At 33.3% G+C, this 24,844-nt stretch overlaps 1 protein-coding gene across 3 annotated transcripts in view; it reads left to right on the forward strand.

Annotated features, from left to right (window-relative positions):
- The first annotated feature begins 7,305 nt into the window (after positions 1–7,305).
- LOC132551283 (trinucleotide repeat-containing gene 18 protein-like) overlaps positions 7,306–24,844 on the forward strand; it is a 61,301-nt gene continuing 43,762 nt past the window's right edge. For all 3 annotated transcript variants that reach the window (XM_060215408.1, XM_060215410.1, XM_060215409.1), the window contains exons 1-2: positions 7,306–7,368; positions 10,667–10,975. In XM_060215408.1, the coding sequence (XP_060071391.1) occupies positions 10,747–10,975 (229 nt within the window). In that variant the 5' untranslated portion in view covers positions 7,306–7,368; positions 10,667–10,746. The remainder of the gene's footprint in view (positions 7,369–10,666; positions 10,976–24,844) is intronic.

Genomic DNA, 24,844 nt, shown 5'->3' on the forward strand with positions numbered 1-24,844 from the left:
TAAATTTCGTCAGATGAGATAATTTTAGAACGTCACGTACATGTGTATATTCTGAACCGTGCGGTTATTCGATGCACGATGTTGTTCAGGATGTATTGCTGCGTTCAACAAAACCTCCAGAGATTAAGACGTGACTGCCATGTTGTCAATACTCGTTTAGTTTGGAGTCTAGTTGACCACCAGCAAGGGTCTCGCACTCGTGTGTTATTGTCACTTACGAAATTGTCTGTAAGTAGATTTGTTATGATCGCAGTCAGTATTCCCGTCTGATGATTTAGAGAAAACGTTTTTCGTTCGAGTGACACAATTCATTACATCGTGTGTATGATTGAATATGGAAAAAAACTGAATTTTGTCATAAAATATTAGATGTTTTCATTTTCATCGCCAGAGCCGATTTCAATAATAGTTATTCATATAAAGTTCCAAGTGCACAAGGACAAATTTAGTTTATTTTTTAATTCAAGGTAAATTTACATTACATGTAATGCTGAGCATTGCAGAAAATCTTAACTGCAATTCATCTCCAAAAACTACTTCGTGAAAAGATGGCAAAGGTACACACTACTGACTACGACAGACGTCACGTTGAAGACTAACACGTTTAGCACAAAAACAATAATTTTCACGAAACACCTGACACCAATAATACTAGAAAGTAGAGATCTCGTCAAACATTGCTTCCTTCATCTCGTTTAGATGTCCCCTCAGCTAACAGTCTCAAATTTTAATATCTATCGACGTTGTGTTAAAATTTAATGTCAGTGTCGTCACTCGGTGGGATATCTATGTTGATTTCAGCTGTAGGGAAATTGATGTTACGTCAATTAAAGAGAAATAGGGTATGGTGTCGCACTTGTTGATATTTGATTTACCCAAAATTGTCCATTTTTGCATCAATAATACCAAATTCTTGTTCAGTCTACTGTTCATGATTCGTGGTACAGGAAACAGATTTAACATGAAAGAAAAATGCTTTATTCAATAATTGTACGCGGATATCTACATCTTTTGTTTGTTGATTTATCTTCGTAATTCACCTTTATCTTAATGATGGAGTAATGCACATTACCTTACAAACCTGTATATATATGATTTTTTTTCTGTTGTGAACTAGCAACCACAATGGTACAATGTTTCTCTAGAAATATCAAGCAGTTTGACAGGACCTGGACATGAGAATATTTAATTTTGATATCAACGTTGCAAATCTGGTACATTTAAGGTTAATCTGAAATCACAATGATAGTGCACAAACAGTTATATACAACTTACTAACTTTTCATATGCAATGGCATCGCCAAAACAAAGCCAACAAGAATTAACCGACCTGTCATCAGGATTCAAATACAGAATCAATGGAACAATAGCCTCAACCGTCATGCTATTTGCAGAGTATAGATCTGCATGTTGTTTTTAAAATGTTAATGAATGCGCCACAGTTACCTTTCTAGTATTTAAATATTATTTGGAAGTCGTCCAGTTACCAGCTAACGGTTCCCTCATCTCTTCTTCCAATCTGTTCTCGTTGTCACGTTGTGATTGGTGAATTAATGACGATGATTTGTTTATATCGGTTTAATTGTTGCCCGATAATCACAGGCTTTGTTTCGATACGTTTAATAGTTGCCCGATAATCACAGGCTTTGTTTCGATACGTTTAATTGTTGCCCGTTAATCACAGGCTTTGTTTCGATACGTTTAATTGTTGCCCGATAATCACAGGCTTTGTTTCGATACGTTTAATTGTTGCCCGATAATCACAGGCTTTGTTTCGATACGTTTACTTGTTGCCTGTTAATCACTGGCTTTGTTTCGATACGTTTACTTGGTGCCCGTTAATCACTGGCTTTGTTTCGATACGTTTAATTGTTGCCCGTTCATCACTGGCTTTGTTTCGATACGTTTACTTGTTGCCCGTTAATCACAAGAAAATATTGATATGCTTTATTGCTGATTTGTTTTGAAATGTTCTCTGTTGTAAATCCGAAGAAAGGCATAGAACGACTATTATATTGAATTATTTCAGAGATTTATTTTTCTTGCTTTGTTTTGTACAATATGCACAAAACACATTGTATTAATAATCATTAAATTCATTTCATGGTTTTATCACCAATAACGGATTGATGCGAAAGCATTTTATGATTATTTGCAGTTTTGAGCAACTCTTACGTAAAGAAATGTTACAAATGTTATTGGATGATTTGGATTAAGTGAAATACTGAGTCAACAACACTGTCGAAATAACTAACTATAACATGTTTTTATTGCAAAATATATTTATTTTTGAATTCTTCATCATAGGTATGTATACATGTATAATTATCACAACAATAATATAAAGTCAACAGTCTAACAGAATATAAGGATTAACATACCCTTCATAGCACAGACACAGATAAAACACTATATTGGGTAAGGCATAGATCGATATAATAATGGTAATATTGTAGAAGTGACAACGATATAATACTAACAGTATTGCAGAACTGATATTATGCTTTCAAACTTGTAGAAATGGAATGGATGTGAGACAGACAGTGTCATAGTTCTAACGGTTTAACATTACTTTAGTACTAACAGCAATATAATAGTGCTGATAATGTTGTAATACTTAAAAGCAATATAAAGCTGATAATATTGTAATTTTATCAACAAAATACTAACACTGGCATTGATGTTTCAATATAACGCTGAACGTGGTATAATAATATACCATTATTGTATTAACGATTACAACATACTGATAGATAAACTATTAGTAACAATATCCTAAAATATCTATAATACTGACATAATATTGACGACAATGTTACAACAAGGATGGCATTTTTGAGACAGTTATTCTCTATCCAATCACAATACTAAAGACACAAATGCACTTATGACGAGACAAAATATCACATCACTGTTAATGATATAACACAGACAAAAACCATATACAAGTATAACATTGGTAAAAACCCTATTAACATATGCACATATCCTATTAGCGTCATATTTAGGATCACGTGGAGAAATAAAGGTAAAAGTGTAGAGCATATATGATGAAATGGTGACAAATGATGCAACCTACTTATAAAATGCCAAAGTCAATGATGTAAAATGCTTGCACAATCCCAGAAACCCTTTATATAAAATACTAAATTATTCCCCATGACGTAATAACGTAAAATATGAATGCCTTGACCACACCATGTGATGTACAATTTTGATGTATTTTCCACAAAGCGACATGCTATTATTGAATTCCCCACCCCATTGATGTATAGTATTGCTATTTTTCTCACAAAGTGATATTACGAAATATTACTCTTTAATATGGGTATATTTCCCACAGATGCCGTAAACTATTGATGATCCACACCAATAATGTATAATATGGATGCATTCCCCACAAAGTTGCATGAAATATTAACATTTTATACACAACAATAATATTTATTATTGGTACATTCCCAACAAAATGACTTAAATATTGATACATTCTCCATCACAATGATATCTTATATTGATGTTTTCTTCACACCGATAATATGTATTACGAATGTATTCCCTATACAAATATTTAAATATTGATATATTTTCTACCCAATAAAGTTCAGCACGGGGTATATTCACCACCAAATGATTGATATATACCCCACACCAATAAAGTATATTATGGGTGAACTTTCCATACAATAACTGAAATATTGACATATTTCCAACTAAAGTAATGTATAATAGGGATATATTCCCCGCCAAATGACGCATTGATACATTTAACAAATCATGATGGTAAATACTTGCTTTTGTTATCGAGAAATGATGTGAAATACCTATATATAACCAAAGAAATAATATACACTATTGATTCCTATCACCACCAGTAATATAGCACACTGTTCCCCATATCAGTTATGTATTGAAACATTCCCAACAACAACGGTAGGAAGTACGTTTCCCAACAGATAATTTTTTTAATAAGTTTGTTCCATTCATCTATTTTATCAATGTGTTACCGAGAGTGATACATCCTATTTTCAGCTGTGGAATAGTGAGATAGGAAGTCCCGTAATAATATTGTGGCACTAGTCTGTTTCCTTTATAAAAATGTGTATATATCAGGTCAAATGGGAAAGATAACACCTTGCCTTGTCCCATGATAGCTATAAAACAATAAAAACCCTAATATGCTTAGAGGACTGGTCAACTTCATTTCATATTTAGTCAAGCTCCCATACATGATTAAATATCAATACATTCAGTCCGTGATCACCAACCTACTGTGTCAGTAGAATACAGGCTAATGTCATTTATTGTCTTAATATTAACCAGTTCTCCCTGTAAATATCTTATCTGTATATTAACTGGAGTATCGATAATCAAATTATCTCGTTTTTGGTATGATTTTTCTAAACATGAAGTTCTTAGCTGGAGTTTTTTTTTTCCTTCGGAGATTACAAACCGGATATTAATTTAAATGATGTATAGTGAAGTAGTATTACAAACCGGATATTAATCATCGGTCCTTTCTTGGAAACCTGGTTTTTATCACAAAATATACAGTTCTGTAAAACCCTTATGAAAACATTTCATCATTCGATTAACATAATGCTATGTTGTTTCCTTATCATTTCAAAAATGTGTTGGCAAAGAGTTTCAAAAGCAATCAATAGACACATGGTTATTCTGTAACTGGACCTAGATTATTATGCAATTGTTACAATATGAAAATATAAAAACAATTAAACAGGTTTGGATTTGATAAAAGACATTAATGAATTTCACGAATCATATTTTCTTTTGATACAGTATAATAATTAACGTTTTCTTTGTTCATTTGAATCATCATCTTATTGCACTATAGAACAGAATGATGCATGTTTTATAAACAATATTTTGAAATAGATTATATCCCAACTTGATAATGCACAATGGACATGGCATTCAGTATCGTGTAAAGTAAGATATCTTTCTATGAATAGACGGGGAAAATATATCATATTTTCTATTTAAAAAATAACCATATACGAAAATCATATTTCATTGATTTGGTTCCCATATTTTGTCAGGAATTAAGAGAAGATTCTTAAATAATTTCTGAAAATTTGATTTTACTAAATTTGTCGCTTAAAATTTCATTGAGCAAAACGCTCACCATCCTTCATAACATTATCAATTCTAAATGATAAAATAATAAACTTAGATTTATCATAAAACATTAAATGGACGTAGAATTACTTTCATATTTAATTATATTGTTTACAGTCATTATTCCCCATATATTAGAAGCTAGATTCATTTTGAAAACTCAGCAAAATGTCAAACATGTTACTCCGTCGACCACAACAGTACTAGTACTTCATGTGTTTGAATGTCTTCATTATCAGTTCTTAGGTAAGATTCGACATATTACTGTTTGTTATCCTATATAAATTTGAGTGCTTTGAAAGTCTATTCTAAGTAAGATTGATTTAAACATACTTCTCATCAACCATAGATCAAGAGCCGAAACACATGTTGTTATTTACGAATATTCAGTCTTTACATCCGGGATGGTTATCTGGTAATATTTATCAAACTAGAACATAAAGATTTTTTTGTTTGAAATATGAAGTGCTTTTGACAAATATGGTTTTATATCCAATGTACATTAAGTGTATAATCGTTAACTTATTGATACATCATGTTATACAATGTAAATCAATATAAATGTGAGCAATATGTTTATCACAGAAATGTATCTGTATATGCCTTTGTTTTGAAAGATAAACAAATTTTAAATCGGAACTACAGTTTGCTTCAGTTATTCATATCAGTCTATTTTGAAGTTTTGTAACTATACTACAATTCTAAAATATCCCGCACCGGTGACATTTCAAAAGAGTTTATCTAGTTAAGTAACTGTGATTGATAAACGATGTCAAAGTGTTTAGAATATTCGAAACTGAAAAAAATATTGCATTACGTTATTTTAATATAGTAATTTTACATTTGCATATTTATATTTATCATAGTACCGGGAAAAAAATTCCAGCGGCAATTAAAATTCATTACAAGAAATTATGTTTTCAGTATAAGAGTAATAATTTAAATCTCTACCTCCAGAAAATATTAGTTAATTATCAAAATTGCAAACACAACTACGAACATAAAGTAATTTAGCAATAGACAGATTTTTTCTAAACTTTCGATTCTTCATTCATGAAAAAGATAATTTAGTTTTCCTGGCGCAATTCATTTTTGTATAAAAAAATAATTCCCGTGGCTTATATTTTGTATAGAGTTGTAATATAGCACAGGACTGTACGAAATCACGCGAAAACAAAATATTTTCAGAAAAAACCAACGTCCTTAAGAAACTACTCTTCAGTCTGCAGCGAAACCGAGATACTATCCAAAAAGGTTGTGTTTTTATCAGAAAAAAGAACCCCGTAGATAACCTATCACTCGTACAACCTCTATTCCCACACAACCATAGACACATATGGCACATACGAGCAATACAAATTAGCATAAATATATTCAGACCTACCTTAGTTATATATAAATACACCTAAGTATGTAAGACAGACCTGCACTCACCGTTAACGTTAATACAATGAAGCATCATCTGCCCTCGCACATGCCAAAATACATAAAACGAAATCTTTGAATTAAATATGTCCTCGCGATATATTTCCGGAGAGGTTGCTGTATAGCAATTTAATATCATCTGCTTGCCATTCCATGTAAATTTGGCCCAGCCAGGGGTCGAAGGTCTCTTCGAAAGGAATTAAAGCTTGAATCACTCAATGTTTACACGTGATCAAAAGTGAATACACACGGTTTCTAGATCCCCTAGTTTATATCCGTGAAGTTTATTATATGTAAAATGAGAGTGCGGAATGATAAATCAGTCAGACCCCGGCTCTCTCCTCCATTGACAACACCAATCTACTTTAAACCACTGGCAGCCATTTTCCTTTCAGCTTGCTAGCAAGGGGCATTTCCAAAACACATCCACATATTTCCCGTTCATGACCGGTTGGCCGGCTTACAATGGTAATACACTTTTTTCCAGGTCAGCAACGTCTTTCTCTAGGTCTAAATAACCACTCCCTTCCTCGTAAGCCGTGACAGTTATGTTTGTTTACACGGGCAACTAAGAAACCTAAGTACGGGACAGGCAGATAAGTATGTCCACAGGGGATTCGTGGCTAGCCAATCACAGCCGTGCTTGTATAGCTCGGATAGACAACCCGCACCAACAATAACTCAATGTGTCGTGATCACTACAGCAAGCCGCCATGATAGAACTCGCCTGGTAATGCAGGCTACAGTGGCTTTTTACACACCCAACATAATGTTGATTTTTTCATGGAATTACCGTTCGTAAAGGTAAGAATTGTCATGTTTTTATATTTAAGCTTAATTGCGATTGTGTTCATGTTTCGATATACCGATTATATCAATAATACACACGTACCTGTGTGTATATTCCTGTCCAAATCATTTTCAAAACAACAACTGGCCTACTTTCCAAATGTATACAGGTAAAACCACTTCTCGAAAAATAATGACAGTTTTCTTAAAAAGATCTTTGAAGCTTCTTCTATATAGGAAAATTATCAGCCAAAGTATTAACAATTCCATTTTTATATTAAAATTTGTCGAATTTTGTTTATTGCACTGCACAAGTCACGGCGTAGTTGTGCGTCACTCGTAACACACGCTGACGAGTAAACACCCCAACAGAGTGATATTTACATCGGGTATTCACTTCTAATTTCCTTGTAGCAAATTTATTATTAATTTTAAGGAAATAGTGCTACTTATGTCATATTTGTATATTTTAAATAAAATACCGCTGATTGTGTAATATTTGTACATAAGTTTGGTTTCTTGAAAAGGGATTCATTCTATCTGAATTATTACTTTTTGTGACAAAACAATAAATTCAGAAAACTCCATTTCATGAATATTAAAACAAATATAAACGGAATTAATTTAATTTTTTGTGGAAGAATTTCCTTATTTTTGACATCATTATTATATTACCACGTTAGCGTAAAATGACCGAGACAGGGAAATATTTCATTTTGAATTTGAACGCAATAAGAGCAGATTTCATTTATCACAAATCGGCATACAATAAAACTTTACACGACGGTTGACATATGGAAGTATTGCAAAATCAATTGATATAATGTATATGGAAAAAATTAATGTTGTTAAGGAAATGAGTTATTTAACAGTTCCACACCAGGAATTTATTACATATCATATCCTGTCTGTATTAATTTTTATGTTTTATTCTGAATTACTTGTTTCAATCATCATTTATTGAATAGTTTAGATTAAAATTTAAGAATTTATTCATAAAATGATGTTGAAATTCCGACGTAACTTTTGGACTTGTTTATGCATATTTTTATGAAAATGATAATTTTTTTTAGACTTTTTCGCGGAATGAAATAATTTTGTATGCATTTAATTCTCTGACACATTACAACGTTATTTTTGGTTATTTTTAGATATTGATTTTACAGCCGATAATTAACTATATCTGAAATAAAACTTGTAAATTAACGTGTTATATGACCAAAGTGTTCATATATAGATTTAGCTGTTATTCGGTAAGTAGAGACGTAGGCGAAAGTGCGAACAACGTATATTGTAAAAATGAATCAATCAAACAGAATTCAAGAAAAAGATATTAATTATTTAGCTATTATCGAAACAAATGAATAGTGTTTAATATTTGTAGCCGGTGATTAGCCACGTAACATAATTCATCTTTGTATTTAATACGGACCAATATCAAAATATGCCCGCGTGTGAAGCATAATGCTTCAGATATCTTCAAAATGTTACTGCAAAATTATTTCCATATTACCTTCAAAGCTAGATATACGATAAAGGGTTGTGACTGTATATGATCGAATTCGTCCTCAGACGGTCAAGCATAGGGAGCGGTGTTTGCTTCAGTTCCACTTTTAATCTCGTCAAGTGTAGAAGTAAAACTTGCAGCTATACACATATACAGAACGTACATATCACATGGAAATGCTATCCCGCCATGATTATTAGCGTATATGTCATACAACTGGTATTCGTAGTAATTTATGAGGAATGCAGGTTTGATTTCAGTTTGGCAAGGTATCCAACATAACGTAACTGTACCACATTGAAAATCTGATTCCGTCGCACCATATGATGTCGTTGGACATTTTTGTAATGAGGGTTGGAATTATGGGAGGGGGAGCCAACGAGCGTATTCCGTCCTATCACATACAATCGACTAGTAATTTCTGAATTAATAAAGATTTTGAGTGTGTATTAGATAAGCTAATTCCGTCCACTAAATGTAGCAAGGAACTGATTGGCCGATAACTCTGGCAAATTGGTTGAAATTGAAGAGCCAGTATCAGAGCTAGAATGAACCAGTGTAGGGGATTTGTAAGATCATTCTAGGTTCATCTTATATCGGCACATGCCCGCACTAATCTAAACACTTACCCGGAACGATTTTACAAGGAACAGGGACTGAAAGGCAAGGTGCATTTGGTTGTTTGCCTCTCAGAAATGGAACTCACTCGCCTTTAGTACTAGCCGATTGCTGTTCGGTGAACACATCAATATTTTACTGGTTCTGCGATGAAGCTTGGCTGGTTTACTTAATATTTAATTCCTTTTAGTTGGTCGACTGAGTACTTGTAGGTAGATGTTGTTTAAACTAAGTTTGACTAACCTGCAGAGATTTAGTTCTGTTTTTTGAATACGCCTACTTGCATATCGTTGGTTTATTATCACGTGTATTTCCTAGAATTTGCTGATGTTTCCTTGTTCCTAGTTTGAAACATTTAACGTGTCTGATGATGTGAGGACCAGGACATGATTTTATCATGCATGTTTATTATAGTAGCATACATATTCAATAGTCCATATTCATAATATCTTAACTATTCAATATTCATTATAGTATACCTGTTCAATATTCAAATTAGCATACCTGTTCAATATTTAACAATGTTAAAATGTGCGGTTGTGGAAGTCCCTTGTTACAGTCACATTCTTTGCAAAACAGGTATGACACTTGCGGGAACGCTGCACCTAGTTTATGTAAGATATCAAGTTTAGATGGAGGAAACTCCATTTTATATAGCAAGGTTTATGTGTACAGGATAAAGCTAGATAATTCCCTCCTTATATCGGGTATTTCACGGAAAGTTAACAGCACGACTGTTTGGTGTTGAACACGGAGCAAGGCAGTAATTTATTGACATCGCTTTCAAGGCCGAACACAAGAGGCTTACATTAACTTGCGTGCGGTTGTGTAATGAAGACCATGGGTATGCTAAAGCCATATACTTATTTTGTGTTGACTGCAAATTGTGGATTTTTGAGGCAGAAGTTACATCAGGTAGTGTCATGCCAATGCACTGATTCGAGGTACTTTTATGTTTGTCTAAAATGGCGTGCAAATGCTTCGGAAAAACAGCATAGAGACTTGGCATTGTTCCGATAGTAACAAACTCACCATTCCTTCTATATACGTCACACTATTTAGGAAATACATGGAATGCCTATTTTTCGTAACAACATTTGCATCCCAACGTACTTTATTAGACAATCAGCAGATATACCCTTCACATCTTAAACACAAATGTAATGAATGCCTTATTTCGAATTGTAGGCATGGGAGATTGGTGGTGTGCGTTAGGAAATGGCCACTGCACCCGGGCTTATGGATAATACTCTTCGGATATTTACATAATGGACGCTCCACTTGATTTTACTCTGGATCGAGCTCGGCTTATAGGTGCTAATGCTATTGGGACGTACGAAACAGGTTTCGATGCCGCGCATTCGGCGGTGCTTGGCCGGCCGGGGGCAGGGGGAAACGCCCTACAGGACATGGCCCGGGGTGCGACGCCAACAACTTCTCAGTACCAGGCATACCAAGCCCGGTTCCTTCCATCCTCACTCCCCGTGCCTTCACAAGGTAAGATTTTATTTTGAAGGTATGTGGCAATGCTTTAGTGTGTGATAACGTACCTCACGTCGCGGGTGGCCGAGTCTTTACATAGAAGGGGACATTGTCAATGTATGACTTTAGTTTGTTATTCAACCTCATTATATAAAAAACCCTTATGATTGGAGTTTAATGATCATGCGTCGTATCTGTTCTTTTCCACTTGAATACGTGTTTGTACAATAACATCGAGTGCTTTGCTGGACGCTGAATATATATGAACAATGCATGAAACTAGCTTCACATATAATCTGACAGTAGTTTGTAGAATTGTTCTAACTTTCACGAGGATAACCACACAGCCTTACCTCCTTTAAGTCGTACACCTCTTTGACACTTCACTTCTGGCTTCTGAAATGCTTAGCAATTTGTCCTTTTTAAAGTTGATGGCCATCCTCAAAGTCGAAACAGTCTTTCTCAGAATATCCAGTGGAGAGCTTTCATAAAACCTTCATAAGGTGAACTTTTACAACAATTGTCTTAACATTCAGATTTTGAATATTTATACGTTTTATTAGTTTGACATTATGAAGGACAAATTAGTGTAATACAAATTAGTACAATACAAATTAAAATAAAAACTGGAAAATATAAAACAGCCGTCAAATACAGATTGAATTACCAACCATTGCAGATTGGTTGGCATAGTTTCTTTATCCTCTTTGCGTGGTGAAAAATAATGATCTAACCCACATACGATAAACACGAAGAAATGGCGTCAATAATTCAATTATCATGTGTTTTGTTTTCTGTATGCTGTCGTGTACCATACATGTGTTTAGGGATTGAGTTTGTTAATATTTCAACTCCGAAACATGAAAAAAACATGAAACGAAATGAGATTCAGTTAATTTTTTTCACAACATAAATTAAAGTGTATAATTGTGGATGTTCACGTTTAAATGTCAAACCGAATCATACTTGCAAAATATATGAAATAACTTTAAAGAGTTTTTAACACAAAAACATTAATAAGGTTTTGTCAGTTTATCTACTTGTTAAGCTTTGCCCTGTACTAGAAACCTTCCTTGTGTATGGATATTACAAACCGTCCTATACTAGATTTTGCACAATGCCGATTAACAAGTTCCAAACTCGTGTGTCATACTACAGAAACACCATCCGCAGTGTCTTTACCAGATGTTAGGCTTTAGCAAATGGTTCTGTAAAATTCAGATAACGGGAGATACTTAAATACCGCGCTGAACTACAGTCAGACGTATTGTTACCAGTTAGTGGTATAAATATTAATTTATACGAAACTGCTTACACATAATTTTTTTTTAAAATCTAGCATTTTCGAAAGCTGTATAGATTTTCGTCAGTATGTTTAAATTAGTGAAGATACGTTAAGTGTAAAACCGTAAATGACAGTTGATCATCTGTTGAAATATATGACGAACATCGTTAACGGCGTAACAATGCTCCTCGACAAATAGTTTGTAGCGACGGACTTATTGCAATCTTTGAAAATTTTACAGGCATATGCAGTTAAAACTGAAATAAAAATAAAAGTACAATTCCAACACTAAAGATAAGTAAAAAGCCCTGAAGTATTTAATAAACACTGTGTATCATGAACTATTACAAAAACATATTGTGGTCTCTGATGTATTTGTTATTGATACACATCTCATTTTCACTCAGGATTTATGATATATTCTCAAGTAATATATTTTCTTTTTAATGTATATATCAACGATTGATAAGAGATGGCGTAGTTTGGTCGTGCCTTTTGTTTTGTTTCCGTAGAGGTCAATGTTTTGTCGACTCCAATTTATCCTCTTTTGCTGACGATGCAGTGTACATGTGTTTTATCTTGTATATTATACTTTGCAGTTATTGTACAATTTTCCCAAAATATCTATTGTGATAGGGTATGAGTTTAAACACCAGCTGGTGATTTCAGAAACTTATGATGATCAGCGAGAGTCGTTGTCCTATAAGGATGTGGTAATTTCTGAAACACATTATTTGTCCCCTTTGTTGCTGAGTTTAGGCATAAACTGTCAAGTTGCATCGAAGACAAATAACATAACTTGATTTGATAAGTGGAGAGACACATTTTACTTACAATGAAGTGAGAGTGTAAAGTAGAATTAAATCGCAAGTTGGAGTTCGTTTTAACCTGCATGCCACATTTTACTTCTTTTGAACGGTGGCACGTTTCAGAACAAACACATATACTTGTCCTTGTTTTGAAATTACCAGATATATGACGATAACGAAATTCATGAATTATGGATTTAGCACACCTCTCCATCTAAATTTTGAACTTCTTTCGATCAATATTGATTTTCGCTAGTCGCCTCCAAGGTTTCAAAATTTAGGACCTTTATCATTACTGACGAGAACGAAACAGCTGTATGAAGTAGTTCAAATTCGATATTTGACTCAATTGTATCTAATTCGAAATTTGTATTCAAAGGTGTCATTCATTTGTTGTTTTTTACAATGGGCTTACGATAATACAAAAAATATGTGAAATTCCATAATAAAATTTGGAACAAAAGGTGATAAGAAGATTGTGAAATAGGTCGTTATTCCCATTTCCTCCTAAACTGGAATCAATACGATATTGTGATAGTAATTAACCGATATCTGTGCGTCATTTTGTGAACATATAAGGAGAAGAATACATTTTAGGACATCCACTAAATTAGAGAAGACTTGGAACGAATATTGAGTCTTGGGAATAAATAGCTTTTAAAGTACCATGTACAACGCAATTGCTTCGTTTAAAATTGACCAGAATCATTGTGCAATTAAACTTTTAACACAACATATCGTGTTATTGTCATGCCATTTCGAAATGAGAACAAAACAAATATCCCAACAATTGATAGCCATCAGTGAAGCATGAGATTGAATATGGATGGACATAGAGGATGGGCGGAACACATGTAGCGTGCACTGTATATACTTGGCAGACATGGTCGCTCGCCACGGGATATTGACGAATAAAATTGATATCTAGGGATTTTTCACGGAAATGTTAAATGCTATAAAGATAACACAATTGATTGATTGTGGAGGGGAGCATAATACTAAATTAATTGCAGAGGTCTTTTTTGGAATGCTTTTCCGCCGTGTATTGTTAAACAGGAAAACTTAAGTATGCACATATCTGAAAAATAACATTAATGAATTATAACGGGCAGTGTTCATGTCCAGTTGGATACTTTAATGTGTACTACGAATTAGGTGATAAATCACCAAATTATTTTCATTGGTTAAGGAATTGTAATCTGTATCTGGGAACGTGTCGATATGTGACACAACATAGTGGATATCGAATAAGGAAATCTTAAATTGGTTTATGTGGTGCTCTTCTTCATTTCAAAATTCAAAACGGTTAAAGCTTCTGCTTTTTCACAATGTTCATGTGATAAGGATATTCAGAAAGGCCATGGCATTATAAAAAAAGACATATCCTAGTCCCTTAGAAAACAAGAGTAAATAGATTTCCACTAATTGATTTCTGATATGAATAATAGACGAAAAAGAAAATTTAGTGAAGATAACTTAGAGTGAAGTCACGACGTGACTCGCGCTAATAATAGGAACCACATGTACAATCGACGAAATGTATGCAAAGCCCATGATTAGCAGATGGCTCCTCTGTATCGATATTGTGATAACAATGAACATATACAATGAAGATTGATAGTGCGGACATCGGGGAAGCTTCATGTCATTTCTACACGTGCAAATACCGTCAATACATTAGGCATGATAATGGACCGATCCTTATTATATCCATCTCATATGTCGTTAATCTAATATTAAAATGGCATGCAGGTCAGTTAGTCTGCTACTATATCATTTCTTTGTCGAAGACATATTGATAGTTACTAAAATATGTCAAGGACTCGAACGTTTTGAAAAATTACATAAAAACTATATTTGCGTATTAACTTCAATCACATCATTTTCAAAGAGAAAATTACATTTACCAACAAAATGGTCTTAAATCAACTAAAAAAATTTATTTCATTATGAATACACACTAAGAATTAATACGATATGAAAATTGTTATTAAGAATTTTATTAAGACATTTGACTTCTGGGCCATCGTTTTGTCGCCGGGTTTCCTTGGATTCTGTTCTTGTTTCATTATTCTCATTTTTCTTTTTTTTCAGTTTTTTTTTTATTTACTTTCGTTTTGAATGAATGGTAAGGCATCGGCTGATTTATGATATATAAACATTTTACACACTATATTTTATACTCGAGAGGAATATATTCTAATTATTGTAAACAAATTGGCATGGTTAAGACAATACAGTTGAAAATCTTTCCTTGTATTTCATTATTTATGTCAAAAATATTATCTTTCATTATCTCAAAACATAATGCATACGTTGATATCCAATGATACACCAAAATAAACCGTGGATTTATTTCGTTATAGCATAAAGGTGACAAAAAGAAGCGAGTATATTGCCATGCTAAATATTCACGATAGTGACACTACGATTTTGTTGAGAATATCTTGTGTTTATTTTAGGATTTTTTAAAAAAAAAAGGTAAAGAAGTTAAATAGATGTTTTTATATTGCAAAATGTTAGAAAAGAACATATCTCCAATACATTGCCAACCTAAAGAAAATGTTCCGAGATTTTCCGAGTTATTCAAATTAAAGTGTTAATCCAAGATAATGTTTTAACAGAAATAGACTAGGTGATATTGGTGATGATCAATACTGGTCGCTACTGACGCTACTTATCACGATAATTCACAGGTTTATACAATTATATAGAAATTTGCCGAAATATTGATATCTCTTTATTAAGAAAGAATCATAGACGAATGAAGCTAAATATGTAATGTACTGTACCACGTCATGAAAGATATTTCTTATTATTAAACTGGCAATTAAACTAACATTTTTGTTGTACTATGTTCCCAGTAGTGCACATTACGTATGTTATATATTTACAATGTTTAGCTAAATCAGATGTTACTAAATCAGTATTCCATGCAAACAGTGTCAGAAGAATTCAGTCACAGAATACCTTCAAATACCTGTAGTCCACCAGATAATGGTTAAATATAGTTATGTCGAATTTATCGGAACTGTTGATATTTTGATTCTATCGGCAAATTCTGTCAGAAATATAAACCCATTAGAACATCACGTTTGATACAATTAATAGCAATATTTTTTCTGGATTAAATGTAAATGTAATAAAAAAATTCTTTAAACTGTTCAAATGATTTAAGTGACAGACAACACATTTTAAATCAAATGTTATTATATTTCTCCTCATTAAATATTTATATAGATTTGTATTTCAACATTTATATCAAATCATTTATTACTTGAATTTCAAAATATGTAGATTAAAACATCGAACCATGAATTTCAGCCGCATCATTGATTTATACACAGTACAACAATTTGCTTCTTATTCAAAATGCACGCAAAAATCTAAATAGGATAATGTTAATATATTTAACACCCGATAGGTTCATAATTTTATTATATGCTATCCAGGTAACCTATTTACACTCGGACAGTAGCATTCAAATATAATGAACACGTCGAAAAACGAAACAATTGAGATAGCGAAACACCTGTTCTTGTATTTGTAATTCTAACCTAGACGTTCTGTTTATATTATTTTGTAAAGTCTAAATGTATATAAATAGAAAATTAATTTTAAACAGGAAATTTTGCTAAATGGCAGATTTGTTGAACGAGGATAAAACTCATAAAATGCATAATTTATTGCAAGGAAACAATTCCCGTAAATGATAGTTCAGTATGCTTAACTGGATAATATGTTGTCTAAAAAGCTTTCTAGCCATTGTTGTTTGTCGTTATTGATTGATAATCATATATGGGAGTAACAATACAACGATAGTATTCCCCGACATAGTTTCTCTTCACATATAACACGGTGATTTATTGACTTTGTGTCTCTATTGTCTACCAGCAGAACAAACAACTTTAGCTCTGAATTGTCTTTAAAGCTACACAACCTTGTACTGTTGTATAATAACATTAAAAATTCATAAAAGTATTCCATTTAGATGGAGGTTGTCAGAGGCATTGCAGGTTTTTGTGAAATCGATATGTAATATGTTAAGTTTTTTGGGCGAACTTAATGTTTAAAATACATACAAACCTTTGTGTAAGAAAAACAAAACAACGTGAACTCCATTTTAATGTCGACTAATCCACAAAGAATGTTATCAACAACCGACTACACACGCGCAACACTTTGTGCCCGAGTATACACAATGTACACACACACACCACAGAAACTCATGGCAACCGGAACAGCCGACATTCCATTATGTAGACTGTACTGCTTGCTTATTTGGCATCCATATTCTATTGGATTCCATACACAATCGATTTACCTCGTCCTGTAATAACTTTCCTTTCAGGGACAAAAGCCTGGCATGGCTCACGCTGGGCCGTGTATGGCCGTACCAGGCCAGTCGACCATTTTGTTAACGTGGTCTGGCGAACACACTGTAGGTAAACTTTAACACTCGCATATACCGATGTGGACGAGCCAGTTCGAAGGCTTGCTACAAGTCCGTGTTATTCCTGTCAAAGGACATGGCGGACAGTAGAGAGTTATAGGCACACACAGTCGTGTAAGGTGACCTTTACAGCCCTCGTGTATCTCAACAGGCCATTCAATGACTACCAGCGAAACTAGGCCACAGGGCAGCAAAGGCCACTACATACGTACGTGTGCAGGCAGGGTTATACACAAGGAGGCCCTTGGCAGATACAGGTCATACAATCCTTCTATTTCTAGAGTAATATATACGATTCTCTATGCTGAGTGCAGTGAAGCATAGGCTTGGTATGGGGAAATAAAGCTGAGATTGTTCGTGGTAATGTTAATGGACTTTAATAAAAGGTTTTCAACACACAAATAGTTATATATACTATTATATAGACTCTGTACAATGAAGATCTTACCACAATTATTGATGAACACCCTTGGGATAACATACAATTATTTACCTCCTGCATACAAAAGTGTTTCCTGTTAGCTTTGTATAACATCTTAACCAGTTCTCAGTAGCAACAAAACGTTCTTGTGCAATTTGTGATGTATAGGTTTAATTTTATTCACGTGTACATGCTTAGGGACGTAAGATTATCACGATGGAATCTTTATATAACTTCATTTTGTGACGCTTTATCACTACAATTATTATTATTATTAGAATCTCAGAAAAAACATACAAAATGTACTTGTACGACACTATGATACAGCAAAAGTAGCTCATTACAAAATGATATTTCATAATTTATTTGATATTATCAAATATTTGTATGTAAGCATTTTCTTATTTTCTTTTTCAAAACATCCCAAATGAAAAAATAAATGAAATAGACGAAATAGACTTTTAGAAGTATGACATAAGTGAATATTTAGTGTGTAAATCTCATTTTATAAACATTATGTATATAAATATGTCATCTCCGTTAGTTTAAATATTGTATCTAGGAGATTTGTCTGTAAGATGAGAAGAAGGCGAGGGAAGGGATAGAAACATACTGAATGGATTAACTGACAGATTATATGAATATACCCTGATTATATACTTAAAATGAACCGTATAGATCATATATTTTACACAGGTACAAAGATGTTTGGCATAGATATTTGTAATTAACAAGATATGTGGTGTATTTGGATGTTATTTTAGAATAGCTATGCATTGTTATAGAATCGCTACGTATTATTTCAGACATTTCGAACTCAGGATTTTATTGTCCTAATTTTTATCATATCATCAAGTTATAAAGATCAAATTATTCAAGTCGAATAATGCGAATGTGGTTTACTTTTAATTAATTAAGATAAAGATTTAAGACATAAAATACCTTAGTTAAGTGTAAACCGATTCCATGTGATTTGGGGTTGTTATATATACCTATCCCAATCTATTTCACAGAAGACAAATAAACCTTAAGATAATTCATTATTATTTTCTGATGATTTTATATCATCTAATAATCTTTTAAAAACTGATTCAAGCAAACCAATGTCGATAACCTTTTAAAGATAAAATCACTGTCGCCTAAGATATGCCTCACACGATGTTCCATGCGTTATAAAGTGATTTGGCCGTGGTTAAAACCGACGAAATAAATATTTTACTGTAGAAACGGAAGATAATAGCAGTAAATCAAAATTCATAATCGACTAATTGAAAACACAAAAATACTTTAACCGATACTACTTTATTTTATTTTGGTAAGAATTTGTAGGAAAAATGATTACGAGAACGATAGGAGAAATCGACGAATATTAAAAAATATTACATCCTAGCAATAGTATTTCTTTAATTACATTGTATAATCTTATCATAGTAAACATCTAATGCATAACATATGGATAATAAAAGTTGGTTTTTACTGTATTTGCTCCCATTTTTATTATAAGTGACAACTGTTGTATCCGTACCTGGTTTTACTCCAGGTGATGTTTTCTTTATCCGTACTTCGTTTAACTCCAGGTGACATCTCATTACCTGGTTTTATTCCAGGTGACATCTCCTATATCCGCACCTGGTTTTACTTCAGATGACATCTCCTATATCCGGACTAAGTATTACTCCAGGTGACATCTCCTGTATCCGTACTTGGTTTTACTCCAGATTACATCTCCTGTGTACGTACCTGGTTTTACTCCAGGTGACATCTTTGTACGTACCTGGTTTTACTCTAGGTTACATCTCCAGTGTACGTACCTGGTTTTACTCCAGGTGACATCTTTGTACGTACCTGGTTTTACTCTAGGTTACATCTACAGTGTACGTACCTGGTTTTACTCTATGTGACATCTCCTGTGTACGTATCTGGTTTTACTCCAGGTGACGTATCCTGTGTACGTACCTGGTTTTATTCTATGTGACATCTCCTGTGTACGTATCTTGTTTTACTCCAGGTGATATCTCCTATGTACGTATCTTGTTTTAACTCCAGGTAACATCTTCTGTATCCGTACTTGGTTTTACTCTATGTGACATCTCCTGTGTACGTATCTTGTTTTACTCCAGGTGATATCTCCTGTGTACGTACCTGGTTTTACTCTAGGTGACGTATCCTGTGTACGTACCTGGTTTTACTCTATGTGATATCTCCTATGTACGTATCTGGTTTTAACTCCAGGTAACATCTTCTGTATCCATACCCGAGTTTACATGTCTTTCTATGAGGTACCTTGTTTACACATTATCTACAAGGCAGGATTATTGTGCGTCAAATCTCTATCAGTCGTTATCTCTCTTATGTACGTACCAGATTACTTGTTTCGTACTATTGATAACGACTTAGTATAAGCCAGATAATAGTTTTGCATCAGCAATTTTGACAGCATGGGTTTAATAATTTGTGATCCACCCAATGTTGTTAAAAAAAACTTTGACTTGTGGTCCTGGTTACATCAAATCATATTGATTTCTGATATCAATCAAGTAATTGAAATTTCACTGTAAGTTATGTACGACAATGTTTCAAAATTAGTCACTGATATAACAAAGAAATGTTCCGAAAAATAGATTTCTAACTAAAACAAAAGTAAAAAACCCATGAATTTCGGTTTTGTAAACGACTGCGAAAACCAGGCTGTTTTTGAAAGGGAACACCTACCTATCTAGTGTTTTTTTTATGATGCCGGGTGTGTGACATATGGCTGTGAAACCTCTCTGGGGTGTCTGCCACAGCACGTTATGGATGTAGAGGTTGTACCTCCGTAACAGCTGTGTAAGCATGGTCGGTCAGCTTCTAGTCCAATACACAGCACTGATCGAAACCCCAGTCGTGGGAAAACGGCCGCTGAAGAAACTTACACCAATTTTATGACGCTTTGCTTTAGGGGGAAACAGCAGCACACCTCCTAATGACCAGCGATTGGAACAAACATTTATCTCAGTTCACAGTAATGAACCTACTTTTCGAATCACCTTGTCAATCCAAAGACAGGTAAAATGTGCAAAGTGGTCACTTAAAGATTCTGCCGCCGCTTTGTACCAACTTTCCGATAGTAATTAAACGGAAATTATAAAACTACGTGTGATATTATTCTAGGAGTTATCCCGGGTTTGGATATTGAGCCGTGCCAGAAGAATTTAGTTTCACGAAAAGACGATTGTGCCATATTCATGCAGACCTATCATATGGTAGAGTGTAAATAATTTTTTCTCCTGGTATGATTGATCGCGCTATGATAAACCAATTCTTTCAAGTCTGTGTTACAAGCCTATTGGCATACGTACAGACAAACCATTGGAAATACAATTTGTAATAAGAAGTTAAAAAATCCTCGCTATTATTCGATTATGCCTGTTTTTAACCAGTATAACATAGTGTATATAGCATTTCTCAGTACCATTGTGTGTATATATCCATCATTTTGTACATAGCTATTTACTTTTTTATTAACAGGAATATTGCATAATTCAAAATGAACATGCTTGTTTACATTTGCTTATGTTGAAATTGACGATCGTTTAGTATAGACTCGGTTTTCATTTTGGATAACATCATAACAATTTAGCATGTGTAATACATTTTATACACCTACCAAGCCACACACACACATACACTCACACACATATATATATAACTAACCATGATATATTGTGATTAGGAATTCAACATCAATGCCATAAAAATAATTAAGATAAAACAAACAAAATCATATTCTTAAACATGATAACGATTGGTGATGCTGTCAATTGTTCTTCAAATGCCACATATTCGATTGCATATTTCATGTTATTGTTAATATTCCATTCTCACGGGTGGTCGTTTGGGAATAGCAAACTCTTAAGTAGTCTTTTACGAAGACGGACGGAGTTAAATCCACGACCGGATGTCAAAAGGCATATAAATAAGGACACCTGCTCAAACACGTTGGTTTTTTTCGCCGTGTACTCTGATTTCTTACTTTCAGGCTCGCTATTATAATTTGATATTATTTGGATGTGTAATTTCTTTTTACAATTGTTAATGTCTTATATGTCGTTAACATTGCATACTGATGTCGATATTTTCCACGTATAACCCGAAGGTATTTGAATACCAAGTATGATAATTGAATATATAATGCAGTTTGTCTTCGCTCGGAATTACGTGTTTGTAATTATGCCAGTAAAAGTATACCAACCAACCGTATAAATATACGTAAACCGTATGACGTACAGATATACATGTGTATCTATGATCTTATACATACTCGTGAACTAGAAATGTGCTTATATCACTTCAAAGGCGACACCTTTTAGTGATTCAAAGTGTTAATTGCTTTATCAAAGAATATAATGCTCTCTTGGAATCGTCCGGATTCGCCTTTATACTAAATGCGACACGCAAGCTCAGTAATATACGAGAGTGTTTCAAGTTCTTAGATGGATAGTATCAATTATTCCTTTAAATCAGAGCTTTCATTTCAACTTTCATCAATTTACAACATGCTGTGTAATCAAATCAGCGCTGGGCAATTCAACAGTGATAAGATGTGTTTGAAGATTTTGTTAAAAATTCGTTTTGCGCTCAGAGAATTTTGTTATTATTTTATTCAACATCAATACAATAAAGCTGAATACCGTTCAACAGTTTTTGTTCTGTTTTTGCTTTTTTAACATTTTGTCAGAATATTTTCACAAGATTTATCGGCTATTCCAGCCCTATACGATACCGCAGTATGTTACTTCACTTTGTATGTCAACACTTATGTTCATAAATGAGTGAAGGAAATTTGAAGCCTTTCACCATTTGCGATGTTAAGATATTACAGAATACAATTACCTTCTTTTGTAAATTAAATTGATATAATGTATCATGCTTTTGTTTGTAAACAATCTCTGTGCTGAGTGTTAACAGGGGAGTTCGGGCGAAACTATTTCTTAAATTATACTTCAACTGTTTTTAGCATAATATTTGTTGAAGATACTGAATCCAACCCCGTTTGTATGTTCTGAAATTATTTAAACAACAATTCACAATTATAACTATAATAGATTTTTTTAAAAATGCGTTTTGTTTTAATATTTCACCTCTAAATGAAAGAATTTCGTCTTGGAACAATTAATGTAAACGGTTATATATTTATATATTATCGCCTTTGTACAGCATGTTATTATATGATAAAATTAAGTTTAGTCGGCGCAAAAAATAAAACACAAGGTTTGAGGGGCTTATACCTTGATGACCCGATTTTAAAAATGTTTCTTTAAAACATAATTTTGTAAATACGAACTTTTGAAATTCAGCGATAGGTTTAGGACATGTGTACAAACTTCATTTTAAATCTTTATTAATCACTATTATTTATTCCATGAATAAAAAAATGATTGACCGAAGACAACATGGAAAATACTCACGGAGAAGGATTTAATTTGGAAATCATTTAATGTAAATTATGTTCGAACTCATGCAGTATTTAAATACTCTTCGTTGCTTGAGGATGTTTAATTTAATGGATTTTCAATACGTTAAGCTAAAATCTATCTGTCTATCTAAAATTCTGTCCCATAAGGTTTAACTATATGACACAAACACTGTACACATTTCATGCAATGTTGACTTCAAAATTCAATCCTTCCTCACTATAATAGTTTGAATACAGACCTCCTTAATATATCAATCATTGCGAGTTTTCGTTCGATGTCACTTTCCAAAAAAAAGAACATTTGAAGAGAATAACATTTATTATGTGTAAAGAAAAAGAAATTATGCTGTATTTAATGACGGACAAATAGTTTTGTAAACTCCTTTTGAGCTAACAAATAAATAAAAATATTAAAACATGAAATATACTATAAGATGATATGGCCGGTCCGCATTCTCTTGTACACAATACGTCTTCTCTCTGATAAACGTGAGAAATGTTATCTATGTATCTACCCTATTTACATAAAGTACTCTGTTTATATGGTTCAAGTAAGTGATAAATATGACACATCACACATTACAATAATTATTATATACAGTGAACGAAGTACCAGTAAGAGATAGCCCTTCTGTACCAATAAGTATACACCTTGTCAGTCTGGGATATTATTGTTGTTAAACATGTAACAACTAATAGGATCGATCTAAGGACACGTGTTATATTTTAAATGACCAATTGAGTCAATATCGTTGTTGTCAGTATTGACAGACTCCATAAAAATCAATTTTCAAAATTGTTTACTGTGTTGTAAAGGGATAAAACATGTAATTGTTAAATTTGCTTTTCGATTGTTACTGTAGTCTTATAATTTCGGGAAATGTAAAAGAAAAAGGTCAGAGTTATACTCTAAACCAATTTTATTCCCTTGAGCTCAGTCGTATGCTTACTACAGTAACGTCAGAGCTGAACCCACCTTGATAGTCAGTGGCAATAGTGTTCATTGCTATTTTGGGAGCACTTCTAATCTATGTTTTTAAGAGAATAAATGGTATCAAACCCTTTGAAATGGTGACATAAGTAGAAGCCATTGTTTTAAATGCATGAAAAAAAACCCCCAAAAACATGCAACATTATTCATGTTCCAAGAAGACATCATATGCCATAAATTTAAAATATTTAAGAAAACATGCCGATGTTATCTTTTGTGAAAAGTCAACGACGTGTACTTTTATTAAGGAATATATAGCATTGATGTTTTTTTTCATGTTTTTAATTTGAAACGATCGATATATCAGCGTAAGGCGTGATAAACTGATTGAAAGGGGTTGTCCCCGGTCCTATCTTGTGGATTGGGCGAGGTCTGCCAAAGAGGATGTTTTCACGACCCTATCTGGTGGATTGGGCGAAGTCTGGCCAATGACAGACCCCCGTACAATAGTGGATACAGTGTTAATAGTG

The sequence above is a fragment of the Ylistrum balloti genome, unplaced genomic scaffold, assembly GCF_031769215.1.
Source record: "Ylistrum balloti isolate Yb309-2 unplaced genomic scaffold, AGI_CSIRO_Ybal_v1 Utg370190, whole genome shotgun sequence".
In the NCBI taxonomy this organism is placed as follows: Eukaryota; Metazoa; Mollusca; class Bivalvia; order Pectinida; family Pectinidae; genus Ylistrum; species Ylistrum balloti.